Here is a 21,567-nt window from a genome sequence, read left to right as displayed (position 1 = left end):
TAAGGAGAGTTGCTATATATTTTGTGATTGTGTGTAAAATGTTTTATAGGCTTATGTGTTTCATGTGTCATTGAATGATAACAATTACATGACACAGTTTTTAGTAGAAATAAAGATTCTGATCAGAGCAGTCAAGTATCGTTATATACCAAATACTACAGGGTGAGTACAATAATTTTTATTTAATTATAAGATTCTTGCAGCATTTCACATCTTTAATAAAATTCCTTACAATATACAATATAAAAAGTTTACTCGTATGTTTTCTCTTCTCTTTTTTTAATCACAGACATCTCAAATTATTTAATTAAAATGATGTTTACATTTAATATTGAGGGTTGTTAAATTATATACTAATCAGAGTGTGTATGAATTATTAAAATTATTTTAATGAAATATTGTACATTTTATATCGATGTTATATGAATCTGTTAAAATACCCATACATGTAAACGGTTTAATTTATTTTATATCAATATTTAAAATAAAAACAAACTGGATTAAATCTTTTAAAATATATTTTAATTTTAAATTTAATTAACCTGACATTCGTCGAAATTAAATTGAATCATTTGAGGTGATTTGCGTTTGGTGTTCAAGAGTAACGTTTGAAAAATAAAACGATAGTAATTTTATTGTATTTTTTTAATAGTTTTGAATACAATTTTAATATTTTTGTTTTTAAGAGGGATAAGGATGTTCAGGTGGCATTATAAATTACTAAAATAATCTATTGTTATTTGGTATCGATTTTATACAATACAATGTAGCATTTTAATAGCAATTAATAATCATAATAATTAGTATTAGTACTTTTAGTATAAAAAATTAGTTGTGTGGAAATCGTCATAATTTTATTGTTAATAAATTTTTAACAACATTTTTTGAGTAAACATATGATTTTTATTTATATATTGACTTTTAGTATGTTCATCATTTTCATTTGATAAAATGTGGATTTAAAAGATAAATTTTTATCTTTTTACTTTCATTGTAATCTATCTATTTAGTAATTCTTTTAAAGAATCAATCAATTTTAGAATTGCTTTTATTTCATTTTGAATTAATTCCAAATTTTAACATATAAACAAAACAACACTACATATAAGTTTTATTTTTAATTTTAGTTTTTGATATATTTAAATTTGGAAGAAGGATTTGATTTAAGAGAAAATATACAACTGAGAGAATATTCTTAAAGAATATTTTTAACTTAGTTTTTATTATATTTAAACTTGGAAAAAGGATTTGAAAACTTATAATATTCAACTCAAATTTTTGAAATATGTAAATCAAGTAAGTTTTAACAGATATATTTTAGTTAAATTTTGTTTTATTTATTTACTTCTATTATTATTTATTTAATTATTAAATTTTTTATGTAATCACATATTTCCCAATTTAATTAATAACATATTTATGTTTGTTGTTTGAAACATTGATTGAAAACACTTCTGTATCAAAACAAACTATGGTAAATACTAAAAATAAATTTTGTGTTAATTTATTTAAAATTGCTTTTTTTTTAAATTTTGAATTAATAGAATGCGTTTTATAGAATTTATTATAAACATTTTGATTTTAAATAATCTGACATTTATATGTCCAAATAAAATTGATTTTATTTGTGTAATTTCATTTGCAATTCAATGGTTGTAAAACATGCAGACAAAAAAATAAAACAATCGTAATTTTATTGTTAATAATTTTTAAATAACTTTTGAATAGGTGAATGTGGTTTATATTTTTACGTCTATTTTTACTGAAATAAATATTATAGTGCTGTTAATTTCGAAGATAAAAAGCATGTTTTCAGTTCAATTAAATTCAAATACATTTTTTTTTTTGTTTAACAGGAACAATACATGGTATAATAATGCTTAGGACATATATAGATTATTTATAGATTATTTAAAACATGTTTTTACAGATTAATATCTGTATTAATACATTCGTTTGGGTTATTTCTTTTTGTTAACAATTCAGAATAATTGTTAATGTACAATGAATTTAACTTGGACAAGAGGCAGAGTGAAAAAAATTGTAAATAGAGTGTGACTTTTAAATATGTGAAATAAAAATGATGAGGGTTTATATAAAGGGAAAGTATGTACGTAGGAAAATATGGGATGAGATAATTCACGGAAGAACCTTTATAACGAGATAATATTTTTATGGGGTCGCATACTGGTCAGTAACTATCCATTTAAAGACCTTCGAGTCAAGAAATAGTGTCTGTTTTGTCTCGAGGGAAATGAGAAGCTCACATATTTGCTATTATCTCTTCGAAATATGTTCAAAACTCCGGGGATATTCATCTTTATTATTTTTCGTCCGGTAATACGATTATGCGCTTAAATTTAAACTAATTGTAATTAAATTATATTTAAAGAACATTATCATTAAGTTAATTCTCACGAAAACTTTATCCGAGTATAACGTTTGAGCTATACTACACGCAATAGGATTACGAAAGTTATAACTTCATTCCATTATCTTTAATAATTAACTATTTAATTTTAATACCGGAAAAGCCGGCAACGAATATTCAACCCTTCTAATTTCCAGATTTCTTGACTGCACCATACACAAAAGCTACACTCCATAATTACCGATTTTAAACCATACTCGTAATGCACCGATAATATAACTAAATTTAATTAAAATCCACTGCAAAATTAAAATAACGTAGTGCCAAATAATTTATATTGCCGTTTTATATGCGACAATTACATTAATCTATCGAACAGTAATGACCTCATATTTAATTAGTTGTATTGGAAAACAGGAAATGATTTGTTTTCCAATTTTGGCGGATGCGCAATTCAATTTATTGATCATATACATTTTTAAAATTTTTTATATGTGAAATGTAATTATTTCACATTTAATTATAACTTAGGAAATGATTTCGTAAATTTGACTCTTTTAATTAACTGAATATTATAAACAGGGCATATTTTTTAAATTCCATATGTCAAAGAGAAGGAATGAATATTTACAACATTCATAAGATTTTACCTCATTCTTATTTGGACATATTGGAACTCGATAAATTATTTGGGTTTGAAATTTGGTGAATGCGCAGCTTAATTTATTGAATATTGTAAACTGGGAATATTTTTTAAATTACCACGAACTTATTTCAGTGTCAAAGTGAAGGAATGGATTTTTACAAAATTTATAAGATGTTAATTATTTCTGTGTATTGAAATAGTGACTAAATAAGACCGCATATTTAATTGGCCATATTGGAACGCCATAAATTATTTGGGTTTGAAATTTGGTGGATGCGCAACTTAATTTATTGAATATTGTAAACTGGAAATATTTTTTAAATTGCCACAAACATATTTCAGTGTCAAAGTGAAGGTATGGATTTTTAAAAAATTCATAAAATGGTAATTATTTCTGTGTATTGAAATAGTGACTAAATAAGACCGCATATTTAATTGGCCATATTGGAACTCAATAAATTATTTGGGTTTGAAATTTGGTGAATGCGCAGCTTAATTTATTGAATATTGTAAACTGGGAATATTTTTTAAATTACCACGAACTTATTTCAGTGTCAAAGTGAAGGAATGGATTTTTACAAAATTTATAAGATGTTAATTATTTCTGTGTATTGAAATAGTGACTAAATAAGACCTCATATTTAATTGGCCATATTGGAACACGGTAAATTATTTGGCTTTGAAATTTGGTGGATGCGCAACTTAATTTATTGAATATTGTAAACTGGAAATATTTTTTAAATTGCCACAAACATATTTCAGTGTCAAAGTGAAGGTATGGATTTTTAAAAAATTCATAAAATGGTAATTATTTCTGTGTATTGAAATAGTGACTAAACAAGACCTCATATTTAATTGGCCATATTGGAACTCAATAAATTATTTAAGTTTGAAATTTGGTGAATGCGCAGCTTAATTTATTGAATATTGTAAACTGGGAATATTTTTTAAATTGTCACGAACTTATTTCAATGTCAAAGTGAAGGTATAGATTTTTACAAAATTCATAAGATGTTAATTACTTCTGTGTATTGAAATAGTGACTAAATAAGACCTCATACTTAATAGGCCATATTGGAACTCAGTAAATTATTTGGGTTTGAAATTTGGTGGATGCGCAGCTTAATTTATTGAATATTGTAAACTGAGAATATTTTTTAAATTGCCACAAACATATTTCAGTGTCAAAGTGAAGGTATGGATTTTTACAAAATTTATAAGATGTTAATTATTTCTGTGTATTGAAATAGTGACTAAATAAGACCGCATATTTAATTGGTCATATTGGATCTCGGTAAATTATTTGGGTTTGAAATTTGGTGGATGCGCAGCTTAATTTATTGAATATTGTAAACTGGAAATATTTTTTAAATTGCCACGAACATATTTCAGTGTCAAAGTGAGGGTACGGATTTTTACAAAATTCATAAGATGTTAATTATTTCTGTGTATTGAAATAGTAACTAAATATGACCTCATATTTAATTAACCACATTGGAATTCGGTAAATTATTTGGGTTGGTAATTTGGTGGATGCTTAGTTTAATTTATTGAATATTGTAAACTGGGAATATATTTTAAATTGTCACGAACATATTTCAGTGTCAAAGGGAAGGTATGAATTTCTACAATATTCACAATTACAATACTGTATATAATTTAACTAATAAGTATGATTTGATATTTAATAACTCAGTTATAGCTCAGGAAACGATTTGTTTTCGTAATTTGGCGGATGCTCAGTTCAATTTATTGAGCACTATAAATTGGCAACGTTTTTAAAAATTGCCATGTACATATTTCGCCGTCTAAGAAAAGGAAATAGATAAATTGTACTGCTTTGTATTGATTCTCCGCTACAAGTACTTTAAATTAAATGAACTTCATTTGAGTAGAATTTTAAATAAGTCCACGACGCAGTTACGCTCTACTGAAACTTCTCTCGTTTATTTTTTTCCCACCGTTTTATTATGTAGTTCAAAGCATTAATATTAAAACTAAGACGTTCTCAAGCTGTAGATTTATGCGTGTGTTAAGAACGGTAAAAAAAAACTGATAATCTCTCTCAGAACAGAAATAATCTTCGGCTTTTATTTATCGTGTGTTTAATCCACCAAGTTTTGGGTTGTTATTATTTCGTAGATATTTTGGCGAAATTTAGAGCGAATGAGGAAAACGGCGCTCGGCACAAATTACGTAATAAATTGATGTTTGCATTTCAATTTTAGAACTGTAGGCAATTAGTGATTTTGCTGGCGGATTTCTGAAAATTCGCCTGGCGATTTTTTCGTTACGCCAAAGTTGTGTATCACTTGACTTTAATTATTTGTTAGCGGTGTAAAATTTAATTTAATTGCGAAAATTTGAATGAACAACTATCAACTAAATTAAAATGGTAAAGAAGATGGCAATTTAAATTGTAAAACTGGAATGTGTTTGAATATTTACTGCCTCTCTTATTCAAATCGATTAACACATTTACATATTCCTGTTTATATACACAAGCTTTATAATAAATATTAAGCACTGCGAATTTTAGGTGTGGCAACTTCGACCACGTTTACCCTTCACGGCATGCTAATATACGGGGGTGGTCAAATTTAATTAAAAAAAAACTTGACTGAATCACTAATTAATTTCTATTCACCTCGAAACTAATCTTAAATTTTATGTATTTGTATATATTTTGTGAGAAATTTTTAACAAATTAATATTATTTTATTAAATTACAGAAACAATGATTAAGTTTAGAGTTTGACAGAAAGTACTGAGTAGCAAACAAGCTACTATTTCGTAATGGCCTCTTGTTTCGGTTAGCTTAAAGCTCCGATTATGCCATCTTTAAAAGAAAGTTGTTTTAAATTTTTTGTATGAGATTGTTAAGTTTAAGTTTAAACTATAAAATTTGGGCAAATGTTGAAATTTATTATTTACCATATATTTCTATTAATTTTATAATATTATTGTAGAATTATGAAGAAATATAAAAATAATTCAACTGACATTTTTATCCATTTTAGAAGATATTTTTAATGGTGATAGAATTGGAAAACATTTTTCTTTCAAATATTTCAATAAACTAATTTATTTTATTGAATCACAGAAGCCATCAGTGAATAGGTTTAGATGAATTTTTGACAGAAAAACTAAGTAATAATTTAATCATTAAATATCCCTTTCTAAATTAAGGTTGCTATAATTATGTCCAGCTTAATTTAGAAAAATATATGTAACATTCATTCATAATACATTAATATTATTTTATAAAATTACAGAATCCACCAATGATTAGGTGTAGAGGAATTTTTTAGAGAAAATAGCGGCAAGTTACTATTTCGTAATGGCCTCTTGCTTGGGTTAGCTTAAAGCTCCGACTATGCCATCTTTAAAAGAAAGTTGTTTTAAATTTATTTGCATGAGATTGTTAAGTTTAAATCTAAATTATAAAATTTGGGCAACTGTTAAAATTTATTATTTACCATATATTTCTATTAATTTTATAATATTATTGTAGAATTATGAAGAAATATAAAAATAATTCAACTGACATTTTTATCCATTTTTAGGAGATATTTTTAATGGTGATAGAATTGGAAAACATTTTTCTTTCAAATATTTCAATAAACTAATTTATTTTATTGAATCACAGAAGCCATCAGTGATTAGGTTTAGATGAATTTTTGACAGAAAAACTAAGTAATAATTTAATCATTAAATATCCCTTTCTAAATTAAAGTTACTATAATTATGTCCAGCTGAATTTAGAAAAATATATGTAACATTCATTCATAATAAATTAAAATTATTTTTTAAAATTACAGAAACCACCAATGATTAGGTGTAGAGGAATTTTTGAGAGAAAATAGCAGCAAGTTATTATTTCGTAATGGCCTCTTGCTTCGGTTAGCTTAAAGCTCCGACTATGCCATCTTTAAAAGAAAGTTGTTTTAAATTTATTGCATGAGATTGTTAAGTTTAAATCAAACTATAAAATTTGGGCAACTGTTGAAATTTATTATTTACCATATATTTCTATTAATTTTATATTATTGGAGAATTATGAAGAAATATAAAAATAATTCAACAGACATTTTTATCCATTTTTAGGAGATATTTTTAATGGTGATAGAATTGGAAAATATTTTTCTTTCAAATATTTCAATAAACTAATTTATTTTATTGAATCACAGAAGCCATCAGTGATTAGGTTTAGATGAATTTTTGACAGAAAAACTAAGTAATAATTTAATCATTAAATATCCCTTTCTAAATTAAGGTTGCTATAATTATGTCCAGCTTAATTTAGAAAAATATATGTAACATTCATTCATAATACATTAATATTATTTTATAAAATTACAGAATCCACCAATGATTAGGTGTAGAGGAATTTTTTAGAGAAAATAGCAGCAAGTTATTATTTCGTAATGGCCTCTTGCTTTGGTTAGCTTAAAGCTCCGACTATGCCATCTTTAAAAGAAAGTTGTTTTAAATTTATTTGCATGAGATTGTTAAGTTTAAATCTAAATTATAAAATTTGGGCAACTGTTAAAATTTATTATTTACCATATATTTCTATTAATTTTATAATATTATTGTAGAATTATGAAGAAATATAAAAATAATTCAACTGACATTTTTATCCATTTTAGGAGATATTTTTAATGGTGATAGAATTGGAAAACATTTTTCTTTCAAATATTTCAATAAACTAATTTATTTTATTGAATCACAGAAGCCATCAGTGATTAGGTTTAGATGAATTTTTGACAGAAAAACTAAGTAATAATTTAATCATTAAATATCCCTTTCTAAATTAAAGTTACTATAATTATATCCAGCTGAATTTAGAAAAATATATGTAACATTCATTCATAATAAATTAAAATTATTTTTTAAAATTACAGAAACCACCAATGATTAGGTGTAGAGGAATTTTTGAGAGAAAATAGCAGCAAGTTATTATTTCGTAATGGCCTCTTACTTCGGTTAGCTTAAAGCTCCGACTATGCCATCTTTAAAAGAAAGTTGTTTTAAATTTATTGCATGAGATTGTTAAGTTTAAATCTAAACTATAAAATTTGGGCAACTGTTGAAATTTATTATTTACCATATATTTCTATTAATTTTATAATATTATTGTAGAATTATGAAGAAATATAAAAATAATTCAACAGACATTTTTATCCATTTTTAGGAGATATTTTTAATGGTGATAGAATTGGAAAACATTTTTCCTTCAAATATTTCAATAAACTAATTTATTTTATTGAATTACAGAAGCCATCAGTGATTAGGTTTAGATGAATTTTTGACAGAAAAACTAAGTAATAATTTAATCATTAAATATCCCTTTCTAAATTAAGGTTGCTATAATTATGTCCAGCTTAATTTAGAAAAATATATGTAACATTCATTCATAATAAATTAATATTATTTTATAAAATTACAGAATCCACCAATGATTAGGTGTAGAGGAATTTTTGCGAGAAAATAACAGCAAGTTATTATTTCGTAATGGCCTCTTGCTTCGGTTAGCTTAAAGCTCCGACTATGCCATCTTTAAAAGAAAGTTGTTTTAAATTTATTGCATGAGATTGTTAAGTTTAAATCTAAACTATAAAATTTGGGCAACTGTTGAAATTTATTATTTACTATATATTTCTATTAATTTTATATTATTGGAGAATTATGAAGAAATATAAAAATAATTCAACAGACATTTTTATCCATTTTTAGGAGATATTTTTAATGGTGATAGAATTGGAAAACATTTTTCTTTCAAATATTTCAATAAACTAATTTATTTTATTGAATCACAGAAGCCATCAGTGATTAGGTTTAGATGAATTTTTGACAGAAAAACTAAGTAATAATTTAATCATTAAATATCCCTTTCTAAATTAAGGTTGCTATAATTATGTCCAGCTTAATTTAGAAAAATATATGTAACATTCATTCATAATACATTAATATTATTTTATAAAATTACAGAATCCACCAATGATTAGGTGTAGAGGAATTTTTTAGAGAAAATAGCAGCAAGTTATTATTTCGTAATGGCCTCTTGCTTTGGTTAGCTTAAAGCTCCGACTATGCCATCTTTAAAAGAAAGTTGTTTTAAATTTATTTGCATGAGATTGTTAAGTTTAAATCTAAATTATAAAATTTGGGCAACTGTTAAAATTTATTATTTACCATATATTTCTATTAATTTTATAATATTATTGTAGAATTATGAAGAAATATAAAAATAATTCAACTGACATTTTTATCCATTTTAGGAGATATTTTTAATGGTGATAGAATTGGAAAACATTTTTCTTTCAAATATTTCAATAAACTAATTTATTTTATTGAATCACAGAAGCCATCAGTGATTAGGTTTAGATGAATTTTTGACAGAAAAACTAAGTAATAATTTAATCATTAAATATCCCTTTCTAAATTAAAGTTACTATAATTATATCCAGCTGAATTTAGAAAAATATATGTAACATTCATTCATAATAAATTAAAATTATTTTTTAAAATTACAGAAACCACCAATGATTAGGTGTAGAGGAATTTTTGAGAGAAAATAGCAGCAAGTTATTATTTCGTAATGGCCTCTTACTTCGGTTAGCTTAAAGCTCCGACTATGCCATCTTTAAAAGAAAGTTGTTTTAAATTTATTGCATGAGATTGTTAAGTTTAAATCTAAACTATAAAATTTGGGCAACTGTTGAAATTTATTATTTACCATATATTTCTATTAATTTTATAATATTATTGTAGAATTATGAAGAAATATAAAAATAATTCAACAGACATTTTTATCCATTTTTAGGAGATATTTTTAATGGTGATAGAATTGGAAAACATTTTTCCTTCAAATATTTCAATAAACTAATTTATTTTATTGAATTACAGAAGCCATCAGTGATTAGGTTTAGATGAATTTTTGACAGAAAAACTAAGTAATAATTTAATCATTAAATATCCCTTTCTAAATTAAGGTTGCTATAATTATGTCCAGCTTAATTTAGAAAAATATATGTAACATTCATTCATAATAAATTAATATTATTTTATAAAATTACAGAATCCACCAATGATTAGGTGTAGAGGAATTTTTGCGAGAAAATAACAGCAAGTTATTATTTCGTAATGGCCTCTTGCTTCGGTTAGCTTAAAGCTCCGACTATGCCATCTTTAAAAGAAAGTTGTTTTAAATTTATTGCATGAGATTGTTAAGTTTAAATCTAAACTATAAAATTTGGGCAACTGTTGAAATTTATTATTTACCATATATTTCTATTAATTTTATAATATTATTGTAGAATTATGAAGAAATATAAAAATAATTCAACAGACATTTTTATCCATTTTTAGGAGATATTTTTAATGGTGATAGAATTGGAAAACATTTTTCTTTCAAATATTTCAATAAACTAATTTATTTTATTGAATCACAGAAGCCATCAGTGATTAGGTTTAGATCAATTTTTGACAGAAAAACTAAGTAATAATTTAATCATTAAATATCCCTTTCTAAATTAAAATTATTTTATAAAATTACAGAAACCACCAATGGTTAGGTGTAGAGAAACCCCATCTTTAAAAGAAAGTTGTTTTAAATATTTATATAGGATTGTTAATTTTTATGGTTTGTTATATATTCAGTTACTTTTCTTGGGTAAAATTAGAACAAAACTCGTTAGAATATTTGTCTTTATTATGTTTGAAATAAAAATAATACACAATAAACATTTCACGTTAAAAGGGCCCAGTTCCGGCGATATTTATGCCGCGGCACACGTCATCATTCTTCCTTTCCATGTTTTGTCGAAATTAAAAAAAAAAAACGATGAATTCAATAAATTCTTAACCTTATTACGAAATTCCGAAAAAACGTTAAAATGACAGCGAATACCTAAAATATTTTAAAAGCAATCGTGCCCTTTTTTCTAACAAAAAAAAAAAAAAAAATAATAATAAACGAGACACAGTTTGCACAGGCGGTTAATTAAAAAATGCGAATCCAGAAAATTAAATTTAACCTTCCCTATATACTCATTTTTAACGGCGCAAGACTCTTGCTTTTTTATTTGCTGAATTGCACAATGTTTGTTTGGTAGTTTGAACGTCGTGGAAATTTTACTTCCATTTTTGTTTCATTTTAGCCGAGTTATTATGTAGGATGTGATGCTTTTTACCGCTGATGAAATTACACTTTCTGTTGCCTTTTTTACTTACACTAATCGATGGGTATTCATTTTAATAAGTAATACTTCCTTTTTATTATTGCTAGTGTTCTATTTTTTTATTATTTTCTAACCAAAATATGTTTGCATTTTATATTTTGACAACAAAAGATACATTTTTTTATTAGTTATTGGTTATATTTTGGTTTCTGCCATTTTCTGCCATTAATTAACATAAATATTAATAAAATATATTATATATTGAGTGCGGGAAAAAACACGTTTTGGTTAAATATTTATTTTAATAAATTTTTTTATTACATTTATGTATTAAATATGTACAATAGTGGCCATAATTATAGAATAATAATTTTGAATAAATTTGAAAAGGTTTTATAATACTGTATAAAACAACAATAGTAAATTAATATTATTTTAGCAGTTCACACTAAATAAAAGAGTTATGTTATTTAACATTTTAAAAAGTTGCTATAATAATGGCCATTACTGTATGTATTACTTAAGGACGACCTTTTTCAGTTCATAGAAGTTAGAATAGAAATACTGTTATCAAATTTTATTTAAAATTTGTATTAAAATAAATATCAGGGACGTCAAAATATAACCAGCAACCCCCTCCCGTACCCAGGGCATGAGAAGGACGGTCAACTTAACAATTAGCATCCAAAATCGAGATATGCCCTTTATATTTCGTTTCAATGAATTATAAAGTTCGGATGCGAAACAGGATTTTTTACTTAAACGGATTTAATTTAGTTGGCTAACACATTTAAAATGCCCCTACCGTCCCCAAGACAATTTTTCCTTTTTTCCATTATACTTTAGTTTAAGGTTTTTGCATGAAATATATATTTATCTTCCATTCTCTCCATGGACACGAAACAATTCAAAGTCTGTTCCTTTGCAACTGCAGTATTTCCAGATATTTATTTCCTTACAATGGAACTAATTTCCAGTTTCGTGGCGAACCCTTTAGACAACCCCCGCCCTTCATATAGCCATCCCGCCGTACGAAATGTTTTAATTTTCGTGCGCCATGTTAAATCTAATCAATACAATAATTTATAGTAATGACTTAGGACGATCATACAGCCCTTAGTGTATCTGTTTTTTATGGCCCCGGTAACGTTTTATGGCCACTTTTTTTTTTAGTCCCCGCTTTCATGGCCTTTTTTTTACGCGATGTGCATTTGTAATATTTCGGTCATTCTCGCAGTTCTTCCCCCCTCGGACGGGGCTTTAAAATCAATGCGACATACGAAATAGTTTTTTATTGTAATTTTATCGCCCCCAACAGGTCTCGACAACAAACTAAAGTGTATTGCATTAAAATCTATTATAGGAATTGGAAAAACTTTAATGCGCTGCGGAAACGAACGCAATGCAAACTTACAGATTAATAGGTTCATTTGTTTCTGTGTTTGTTGTGTCGGATGTAAATTGAAATTTTACTGAATTATGGAAATCGATTTTACTATGCTGACCATGTTTAAACTTCATTTATTTTCTATTATTATATCATCTGGCTGTCGGCAGAAATAGTTTTAGGTGTATTAAATTCAAATTAATAAAAAACATCAGGTGTGAATTTCATAAGACTATGTATATCTATGTATATAATAAAATGGTGGATAAAATATGTGTTGGATATTCAAAATATTTTATAATTAGAAAAGATACGATAGTTTTAGGCTTTAAAGTTTTGAAACAAAGTTTTAATATAATTTTGGGGTTAGAAAGTTTCTTTAGAAAAGGATCCCACAATTTCAATCATTTGACTAAAATCAATATAATGGAGTTTGGAAGGTTTAAACTATTTTTAATTTGATTAAAAATGAGTAATAAATTACTAAAAAATAAGTATTTATTTAAATGTTTAAAACCAATAAATATGTTGAATATTTATTAAACTATAAATTGTGTGAAGTAAGTAGTTATAAAACATTACATAAAATATAATAAATAATAGATAAGAGGAAAAAAATACGAATTATTATTTTAGAATAAAAGTTAAACAAAAAATACAATTTTTCAGATTTTATTTACTAAAAAATTAATAAAAAAAAAATATTTAAATAGAAAAGAATCTTAAACTAATTATTTTTTGGATAAATGGGAAGGCAAAAATGTCAATATTTTTTTAAATGTTATTATAAAATATAATAGATGGAAAAAAACTAAATTAAAAATTTTTCTAATCTTAATTTTTAACAAAATTTTATATTTCATTTATTTTATTATCCTCAAACTCGGTGTTTTAGGAGAATAAATATCTATTTACTTTTTAAATTGTAAATTCTGTGTAAATCAGTGCAAAGAAGTCAAAGAGTATACACATTATTTTTCGTATAATAAAATATTAATTGTGAAAAAGTTTCTAAAATATTATTTAATTATGAAACTATAACATTGTGAAAAATGTCTATTTTTGGAAGTCTGTTATGATAAATAAGAAAAAGAAATGTTTACTATCATTTATTTAATATTTAGAATCATTTTACAATTTCTTTACTTAACTTGTACATAAAATTCATATTTTTTATTGCTGATGTATTTTGATAAATAAATGAATTAATAAATTTAACAAAATAAAGGAGCTTAATATTTATTAAACCATAAATTGTGTGAAGTAAGTAGTTATAACTACATAAAATATAAATAATAGATAAGTGGGAAAATATACGAATAATTATTAGAGAATAAAAGTTAATCAACAAATAAAATGTTAAGATTTAATTTACTGCGAAATTTATAAAAAAATATTTAAATAGTAAAGAATCTTAAACTAGTTAGTTCATGGATAAATAAGAAGGTAAAAATGTGGATCAATATCTTTGAAATGAAATTAAATGAAACAATTTTCTTATCTTAATATGTAACAATAATTTATATTTTAAATTTTTTTATTACAGTCAAATTCACAGTGTTTTAAGAAGAAAATATTATTTATTTATTAAATTATTTCTCGTGTAATAAAAAATTAATTGGGAAAAAGTTCCTAAAATATTATTTAATAATAAAAATATAGCATTTGTGAAAAATCTTGTAATTAGAAAAGAATCTCAAATTAATTTCTTAAATAAAATCCAAGAATAACTCATAACAATAACATTTTTGGAAGTTTGTTGTGATAAACCAGAAACTAACTTAATATTTGGAATTGTCTTACAATTTCTTAACTTAATTTATACGTAAAATTCGTATTTTTTTATTACTAACGTATTTGGATAAATATTAAATGAATTATTAATATTCATTTATCAAATTAAAGAAACTTTATATTTATTAAACTATAAATTGTGTGAAGTAAGTAGTTATAACTACATAAAATATAATAAATATTAGATAAGTGGGAAAAAATACGAATAATTATTATAGAATAAGTTAATCAGACAATACAATTTTTAGCTTTAATTTACTTTGAAATTGTGGCTTAGGCGATCAACAATAATGATGTTATAAAATATGAAAAGAAATTAAATGAAACAATTTTCTTATCTTAATATTTAACAATAATTTATATCTTAAATTTTTTTATTGTTGTCAAATTCACAGGATTTTAAAAAAATAAATATTATTTATTTATTAAATTATAAATTCTATATAAATAAGTGGAAAGAAGTCAAAGAGATACAAATTACTTCTCGTATAATAATAAAATAATTGAGAAAAAGTTTGTGAAAAATCTTTTAATTAGAATCTCAAACTAATTTCTTGATTAAAAGCCAAGAATATCATTTTTAGAAGTTTTTTATGATATTCCAAAAAAAGAAATGCAACTTTATTTAATATTTGGAATATTTTTTACCATTTTTTAACTTAACTTGTACGTGAAATTTTTATTTTTTTATTGTTGACAAATTTTAATAAAAATTAAATGAATTATTATTATTCATTTATTAATTTTTAGGATGTAAGCAATTTGTAAGTAATTATACAAGATGATAATAAAAAAGAAATCAATGGGAAAAAATAAGAAATATTTATTTATTATCTCAAATAATAAATTTATTAATAAATAAAATAAAAATTTTTAAAGAAAGAAAATTAAAATAAAAAGAATTGCAACTTAAGCTAAGAATAGGAACATTTTTTAACATTTTTCTTATCTTAATTTGCAAAATATTAACATGTTTGCAAATGCACACCGTACCCGATGATTTTTTTTTTTAACAAGTATGCCTGAAAAGACGGGGATGTTAATATTGTATCTGAAAATTTATATTATATATTCGCCGCCCTCACAAACTGCATACAAATTCAACTTCAGGTTTTAAATCTTGAAATATAAACTAGTTCATCTTCGCATTACGTTTACTAATTTTCGCAATTTTTTTGAAGTTTCAGATTTGTTTGGATTAATGTTAAATTTACAGGTCTTTATTTAAAATATTTTTTTAATTTTTAACTGTAAATTGTGTGAAGTAACGTACTGAAATTAAAAATTTAACTTAATTGGCTTAAATGGGGTCTTAAAATTTTATTCGTTTTTGAAACTATTACAGAGTTCATTAAATCTGAAAATAATGTGTTTATTTCTGTATTTTTTAGCAATAATCTGCATAAAAATAAAAAAAAAAAACAATAATAATGAAGTGAAAAAATCAAATTCTAATAATTAATTGAGTTAAATGAAGTTTACGTTATTTTTTTGCACTTGAAACTACAACAATGATGTCCTAAATACTGAAATATCTTTACAGTACTTAAATAAATTACTTCCCAAATTAATCCATTAACCTAAAGAGGCGATAAACGTCAGAAATGACATTAATCAAATTGAATTCAAGCGTGGTCGTGGCTGAATGTGTTCAAAAAAAAAAAAGTGTAATCATTTTTCGATCGTACGGTATAATCCTGCGGTGGTCTTTCTGCACGTCGATAAAATGGAAAAAGCGATATTTTTCCAAGTAATCTTTGCTCCTTTAAAGGTGCTTTGTTAGGAAGCATCGAGTATTGAAGAAAGAAATTTCACACAATTCCGTATCATGTGTATGTAGGATATGTACTACGTGTCGTGGAAAGTTTTTAGTTCCGCGAATGCATTTATATGTTTTTGTTAAAGTATCAATGATGGTACACTTCAAGAAACGGAACAGATTGCTTTGCCAGCTTTGCGACACACAAACTATCGTTCGCGGGCAGAAATGTCGCATTTTCATTCGCGTTTTAACGTTCTCGTTGTGCACGACGACAAACGGCGAAACGAAAATTGTTTATTTTTAATAATCGTAGCGTGTAATTCTTTTGTGCAATCAAAAATAACTTGTATGTATGAAGTCATCTGAGTGTGGGAAATTTATATAACGGGGAAATAGTTGTGTGCGGTGCTAAATGGATTTTTCGCATGACTAATTGGTGCCGAAAAATTATATCCCACACTAATGCTAGTAGTTTTATTAAAAATTTTACCATACACACAACTTTTGTCAGATTTTACGTAAACATTACACGGGTATTGATTTTTGTTTACTCGGTCGTGTGTATTGAAGTATGTATGGATGTGTTTATATAAAATCGTTATTAAATTTTAAATTTATATTCATGATTGAATTGTAAATATTTAAAAATATTTTACATAATAAATAATAATAAATCTACGGTTTAAAGCAAATATATTTTGTCAACAGAAGATTATAAATCACATTGTGTAGGTTTACTATAATAACAAAATTAAAATTATATTTTTGTACATGCAGCTCGATTGTAATAAAGCAAATATAATTTTAATTATTATTATTTTCATGCGTACGAATTTAATGTTCTATTATTTAACTTTTTAATTATTCTTTTAACAACTGAATTTTTAATACGTACATTAAAAACTGCAATTTTAATATGTAAAAATGTAATTTTTTAATGTTTTATTTATTATTTAAATTTAAAAATTTAATACTTGCATATGTTACTATTTTTAACGTTACCTTAAATCAGTTTTTAATTGACTTAAAATATGAAAATAACTTCACTTATTAAGAAATTTCTAATTAATAATTACTTATTAAAAAAAATGATAAAATTGAAATGATATTTTATTATGTTTTCGAATATTTTAATTGTAGTAATTATATAATTTTACTATTTATTTACATCATACATTTAATATTTTATATTTATAATATATGAAATAAAACATACACTAATTATGTTAATATATAATTGTTTAACTTTAATAAAACCATATATATGTTCAGCTAATTTTTGAAAACTCAATATTAAAATAAATTTAATATCATTATTATTGTTTGAATACCTTATTCAATTAAGACACCTGTATATAAATATTTTAATTATTTATTCTCAATATTTAAATTTTGATAATTGAATAGAAAAGTAATTTTAATATCTGAAAATAAATATTTGATTCTTAGTTGTGGACTTTTTAAAATAAAATATTATTTAGTTATTCTAACATTTTAAATTTAAATTATATAAAATTTCGTAACTTAGTATTAGATTTTTAGTATTGTGAAATTACTTTAAAACACCTTTTTTGTAAATTTATGAAATAATTGTTGCTGTATGTAAAATTACTTAATAAAATTTTATCATTTATTTATTATATTTTAAATTTAACAAATTTGATAATTTTTGTAGTAATATGGATTCATTTAATATTTTTAATTATTTAATTAATTTATAAAAAATCTGAATTAGAATATGTCAAATAATTTTATAATTATTAACAAATAATAATTATTATTTACTATTTAAATGATTATTTATGAATATTACATATTCATAAGTAAACAACAATTTAGAAACTATATAATTTTAGTATTTAATGAACAATTTGTAAGACTACTTATTATATTTATATATTATAATTAAGTATATATTTTTTGTCGATAAAATAAAAATTTACAGTGGAAATTAAACCAGGTATATTAATTTTTTAGTTTCTTTCACTTACTATCACAATGTTTGCATATTTTTTAATTATCTAAGAAATTATTATTTAATTTATGATTTTTTACATATTTGGTAATTAAAAAAAAAAAAATACACAAAACTTATAAAATATAAAATGCATTTATTTTTCAATTTATTTTCAGTCTCTGAAAAATAAATCGTATTTTTGATTTATTCTTGTAATTTAATTATTTTTATATAGTTTATAAAAAAATTTTATAATTTAGATCTTAAAATATAAAAAATAAAGTATATTTTTTACTAAAAAATTGTTATTTTTTCGATAAAAAACTTTCAGTTCATTTTTCAGTCTGATAAATAATTTATTTTTTTTTTACTTATTCTTGTTATTGATTCATTGTTTTTTATTATTTTTAATACAGTTTATAATGACTTTATATAAATTAGATCGTAAAAAATAAAAAAAATAAAGCATATTTTTTTATTAAAAAATTGTGATTTTGTCGATAAAAAAACTTAAAATAAAAATTTTGATTTTAAGTTAAAATAAGAGTATAATACCTATTTTTTCAGCAGTTTTCACTTATCACAAATTTTATATACTTTTTAATTATCCAATAAGTGATTATTTAATATCAGATTTTTTTATTATTTAAATGATTTTTTAAACATTTTGTAATTTAAAAAATGCACAAAACATTATAAAATCATTTTCAATTCATTTTTCAGACTAATAAAAGATTTAAATTTTTTGACTTATTCTTGTTAGTGTAAAAAAGTAGTTTTTCATTGATTAATTGTCTTTTATTATTTTTATACAGTTTATAATAACTTTATATAAATTAGATCGTGAAAATTAAAAAATAATTAAGTTAAACTAAGAGTATAATACCTATTTTTTCAGTTTTTTTTTTCACTTATCACAAATTTTATATACTTTTTAATTATCTAATAAATAATTACTTAAAATCAAATTTTTTATTATTTAAATGATTTTTTAAATCCTTTGTAATTTCAAAAATGCACAAAAAATTTGAAACATTACATATTCAGTTATTATTAGTATAACATTTTTTTTCATTGATTAATTGGTTTTTATTATTTTTTTATAGTTTATAATCATAATTTATATCGTAAAAAATAAAAAAAGTATATATTTTTTTTATTAAAAAATTGTGATTTTATCGATAAAAAAATTTAAAATAAGAATTTTGATTGCAAGTTAAAATATTGATATTGAAATATCAAAAATTCATTTACAATTGTGTCTTTTCAAGTATTATAATATATTAGTACAAAAAAGTTATTTTGTCGGTTGATTTTTGATCGCACTGTATATTTTTTTTTTTTTTGACAAATACATCTATGTCCTAAATCAATTTTATACATAGAAGTATAAAGTAATCGGCGTGTCCTACTGGGTATTTGTCAAGCGACTGGTTAAGACTAATTAAACAATTTGCTAAACAAGCCAAACCACTCCAATCAAAGCGGCATCGAAAACATAAATGAATGACAGCTTCAGAACCATTAGCTAAGGCGCGTTCACACGAACATTTTTGCATTCAACCGAACGCGTCGCTGCTCATCAAATATAAACATAATAATAAATAATTCTTACCGCATTCGCCGACATGCCGGACTCTGGTGTTGAGCCTCGCCTTGCAGGAGGCGACGCGTAGCTGACAATGATTCGCGTAAGTCTTCCCGTCCGTACCACACACCAGCTCCACCTTCTGTTTGCAGTACGTGGGACATTGGCACAATGCTCGTCCGTCCGGACCGTTGATGCAGTGGGCACCCCAAGCGCAGTAAGTCTTCTCGCAGGGCTCTGGGGCCGAAATTAGTGCAATTAGTAATGCGAGTGCGATCCGATTCCGGCTCTAATTTTAGTTTAGTCACGGGGCAAATTGTGCACGCCGTTTTTGTTGTTAGTCATACGGCGGCCGGGGCCGCAATTAAAGTGTTCGCGTTCCGGGGGGGTTTGTTGCTTTGATGCCGGCGCCGTTAAGAATCTTTGATGGCCGGGGGCGCAGCAATTTTAATGTGTGAGGGTTACACACGCCGTTTTGTTTTTATGGGTGAGGCGTTACAACAATGTTGTTAACATTTTCTACGCATTTCGCTATTGTTAGTAAACAGTTTAATTGGGCACGAAGATGCTTTAATTACGTGGGTTATTGTTAATTTTATTGGTATTGTATCGTTACCAATTAATACACGGTCATTAAAGAAGTTAAAGGTTAACAACAACATAAAAACGTTAAAAAATCACATTTTTTATTACATTTGTAATAATAATTTTATGACTTCTGGAAACCCTAAAACATTTTTGTTTTATGTTCCTTTTTATGATAAAAAAATTGGTAAATTTTAATTTCGGTTTAAAACCAGAATAATCAGTGTTATTTAGTTTTTACCCCATTTAATTTAAATTCTTTCTCTTTTATTATTTCTTTATGATTTACAACTAATTATTTTGAACAATTTATGGTTTAAAATTTATTAATTTATAACTTTTCTTAAAAAACTAGTTTTTAGGTTATCTATCATATTATATAAACGATGTTTGATAAGAAGTTCTGAATAAAATTATCTTCAAACCTTAAAACTGAAATATCTTAAAAACGACTGTGATTATCAATATTAAACAAGAGTTTTCCTTCTAAATTGTGCAAATAACATGAAAAGCTTAATAATTTTAAAAAAATATTCAGTAGCGAAGAAAATACGGAGGGAAAAAGAGGAGTATCCCCCTCAGAATCTACGCCACTGTATCATTATGGAAAAAGTTTATTACATTGAATTGTAGGTACATATTTTAAGATAATACATACAAAATTTAAACACGATTGAACTAAAGGTTACGGAAATATGAGTAAAAAACAATTTTTGAAATTTAAATTTGAAGGGTTGTGTTTTCTTCAGGAGAAGATTTGGAAAAAAAATTAGTTAGATTTTCTTTATTATTGCTTCCATTGCACAATTTAGAAGAAAAAGGTGCCCTTGATAAATTTTGATTAACGTATCCATTTTTGAGTTATTTCAGTTTTAATGTTTATTTTAATTTTCTTCAAACATTAAAACTGAAATATCTTAAAAACGGCTGCGAAAAACAATATTAAACAAGAGTACCTTTTTTCTTCTAAATTGTGCAAATAATATAAAAAGCTTAATAGTTTTAAAAAATATTCAGTGACATAGAAAATTGGGTGAGAAAAAGAGAAGAAACCTCCAAAATTTACTCCACTGTATCATTATGGAAAAAGTTTATTACATCGAACTGTAGGTACATATTTTAAGATAATACATACCAAATTTAAACTAGATTGGGCCAAAGATTACGGAAATATGAGTAAAAAACAATTTTTGAAATTTAAATTTGAAGGGCTATATTTTCATCAGGAGAAGCTTCAGAAAAAAAAATTATTTAGTTTTTCTTTATTATTGCTTTCATTGCACAATTTAGA

General features: G+C 24.3%; 2 protein-coding genes across 2 annotated transcripts in view; one reads left to right on the top strand and one right to left on the bottom strand.

Annotated features, from left to right (window-relative positions):
- LOC109608367 (uncharacterized) overlaps window positions 1–21,567 on the top strand; it is a 315,358-nt gene that overhangs the window by 32,572 nt on the left and 261,219 nt on the right. The gene's annotated exons all lie outside the window — the stretch shown is intronic.
- LOC109608374 (agrin-like) overlaps window positions 1–21,567 on the bottom strand; it is a 327,266-nt gene that overhangs the window by 61,928 nt on the left and 243,771 nt on the right. Inside the window, exon 8 of the mRNA XM_049962316.1 lies at window positions 19,719–19,928. Coding sequence (XP_049818273.1) covers window positions 19,719–19,928 — 210 coding nt within the window. The remainder of the gene's footprint in view (window positions 1–19,718; window positions 19,929–21,567) is intronic.

The sequence above is a fragment of the Aethina tumida genome, chromosome 1 (assembly GCF_024364675.1).
Source record: "Aethina tumida isolate Nest 87 chromosome 1, icAetTumi1.1, whole genome shotgun sequence".
Taxonomy (NCBI): Eukaryota; Metazoa; Arthropoda; class Insecta; order Coleoptera; family Nitidulidae; genus Aethina; species Aethina tumida.
The sequence above is the reverse complement of the archived record's forward strand: the minus strand, read 5'-3'. Positions and strand labels throughout refer to the sequence as shown.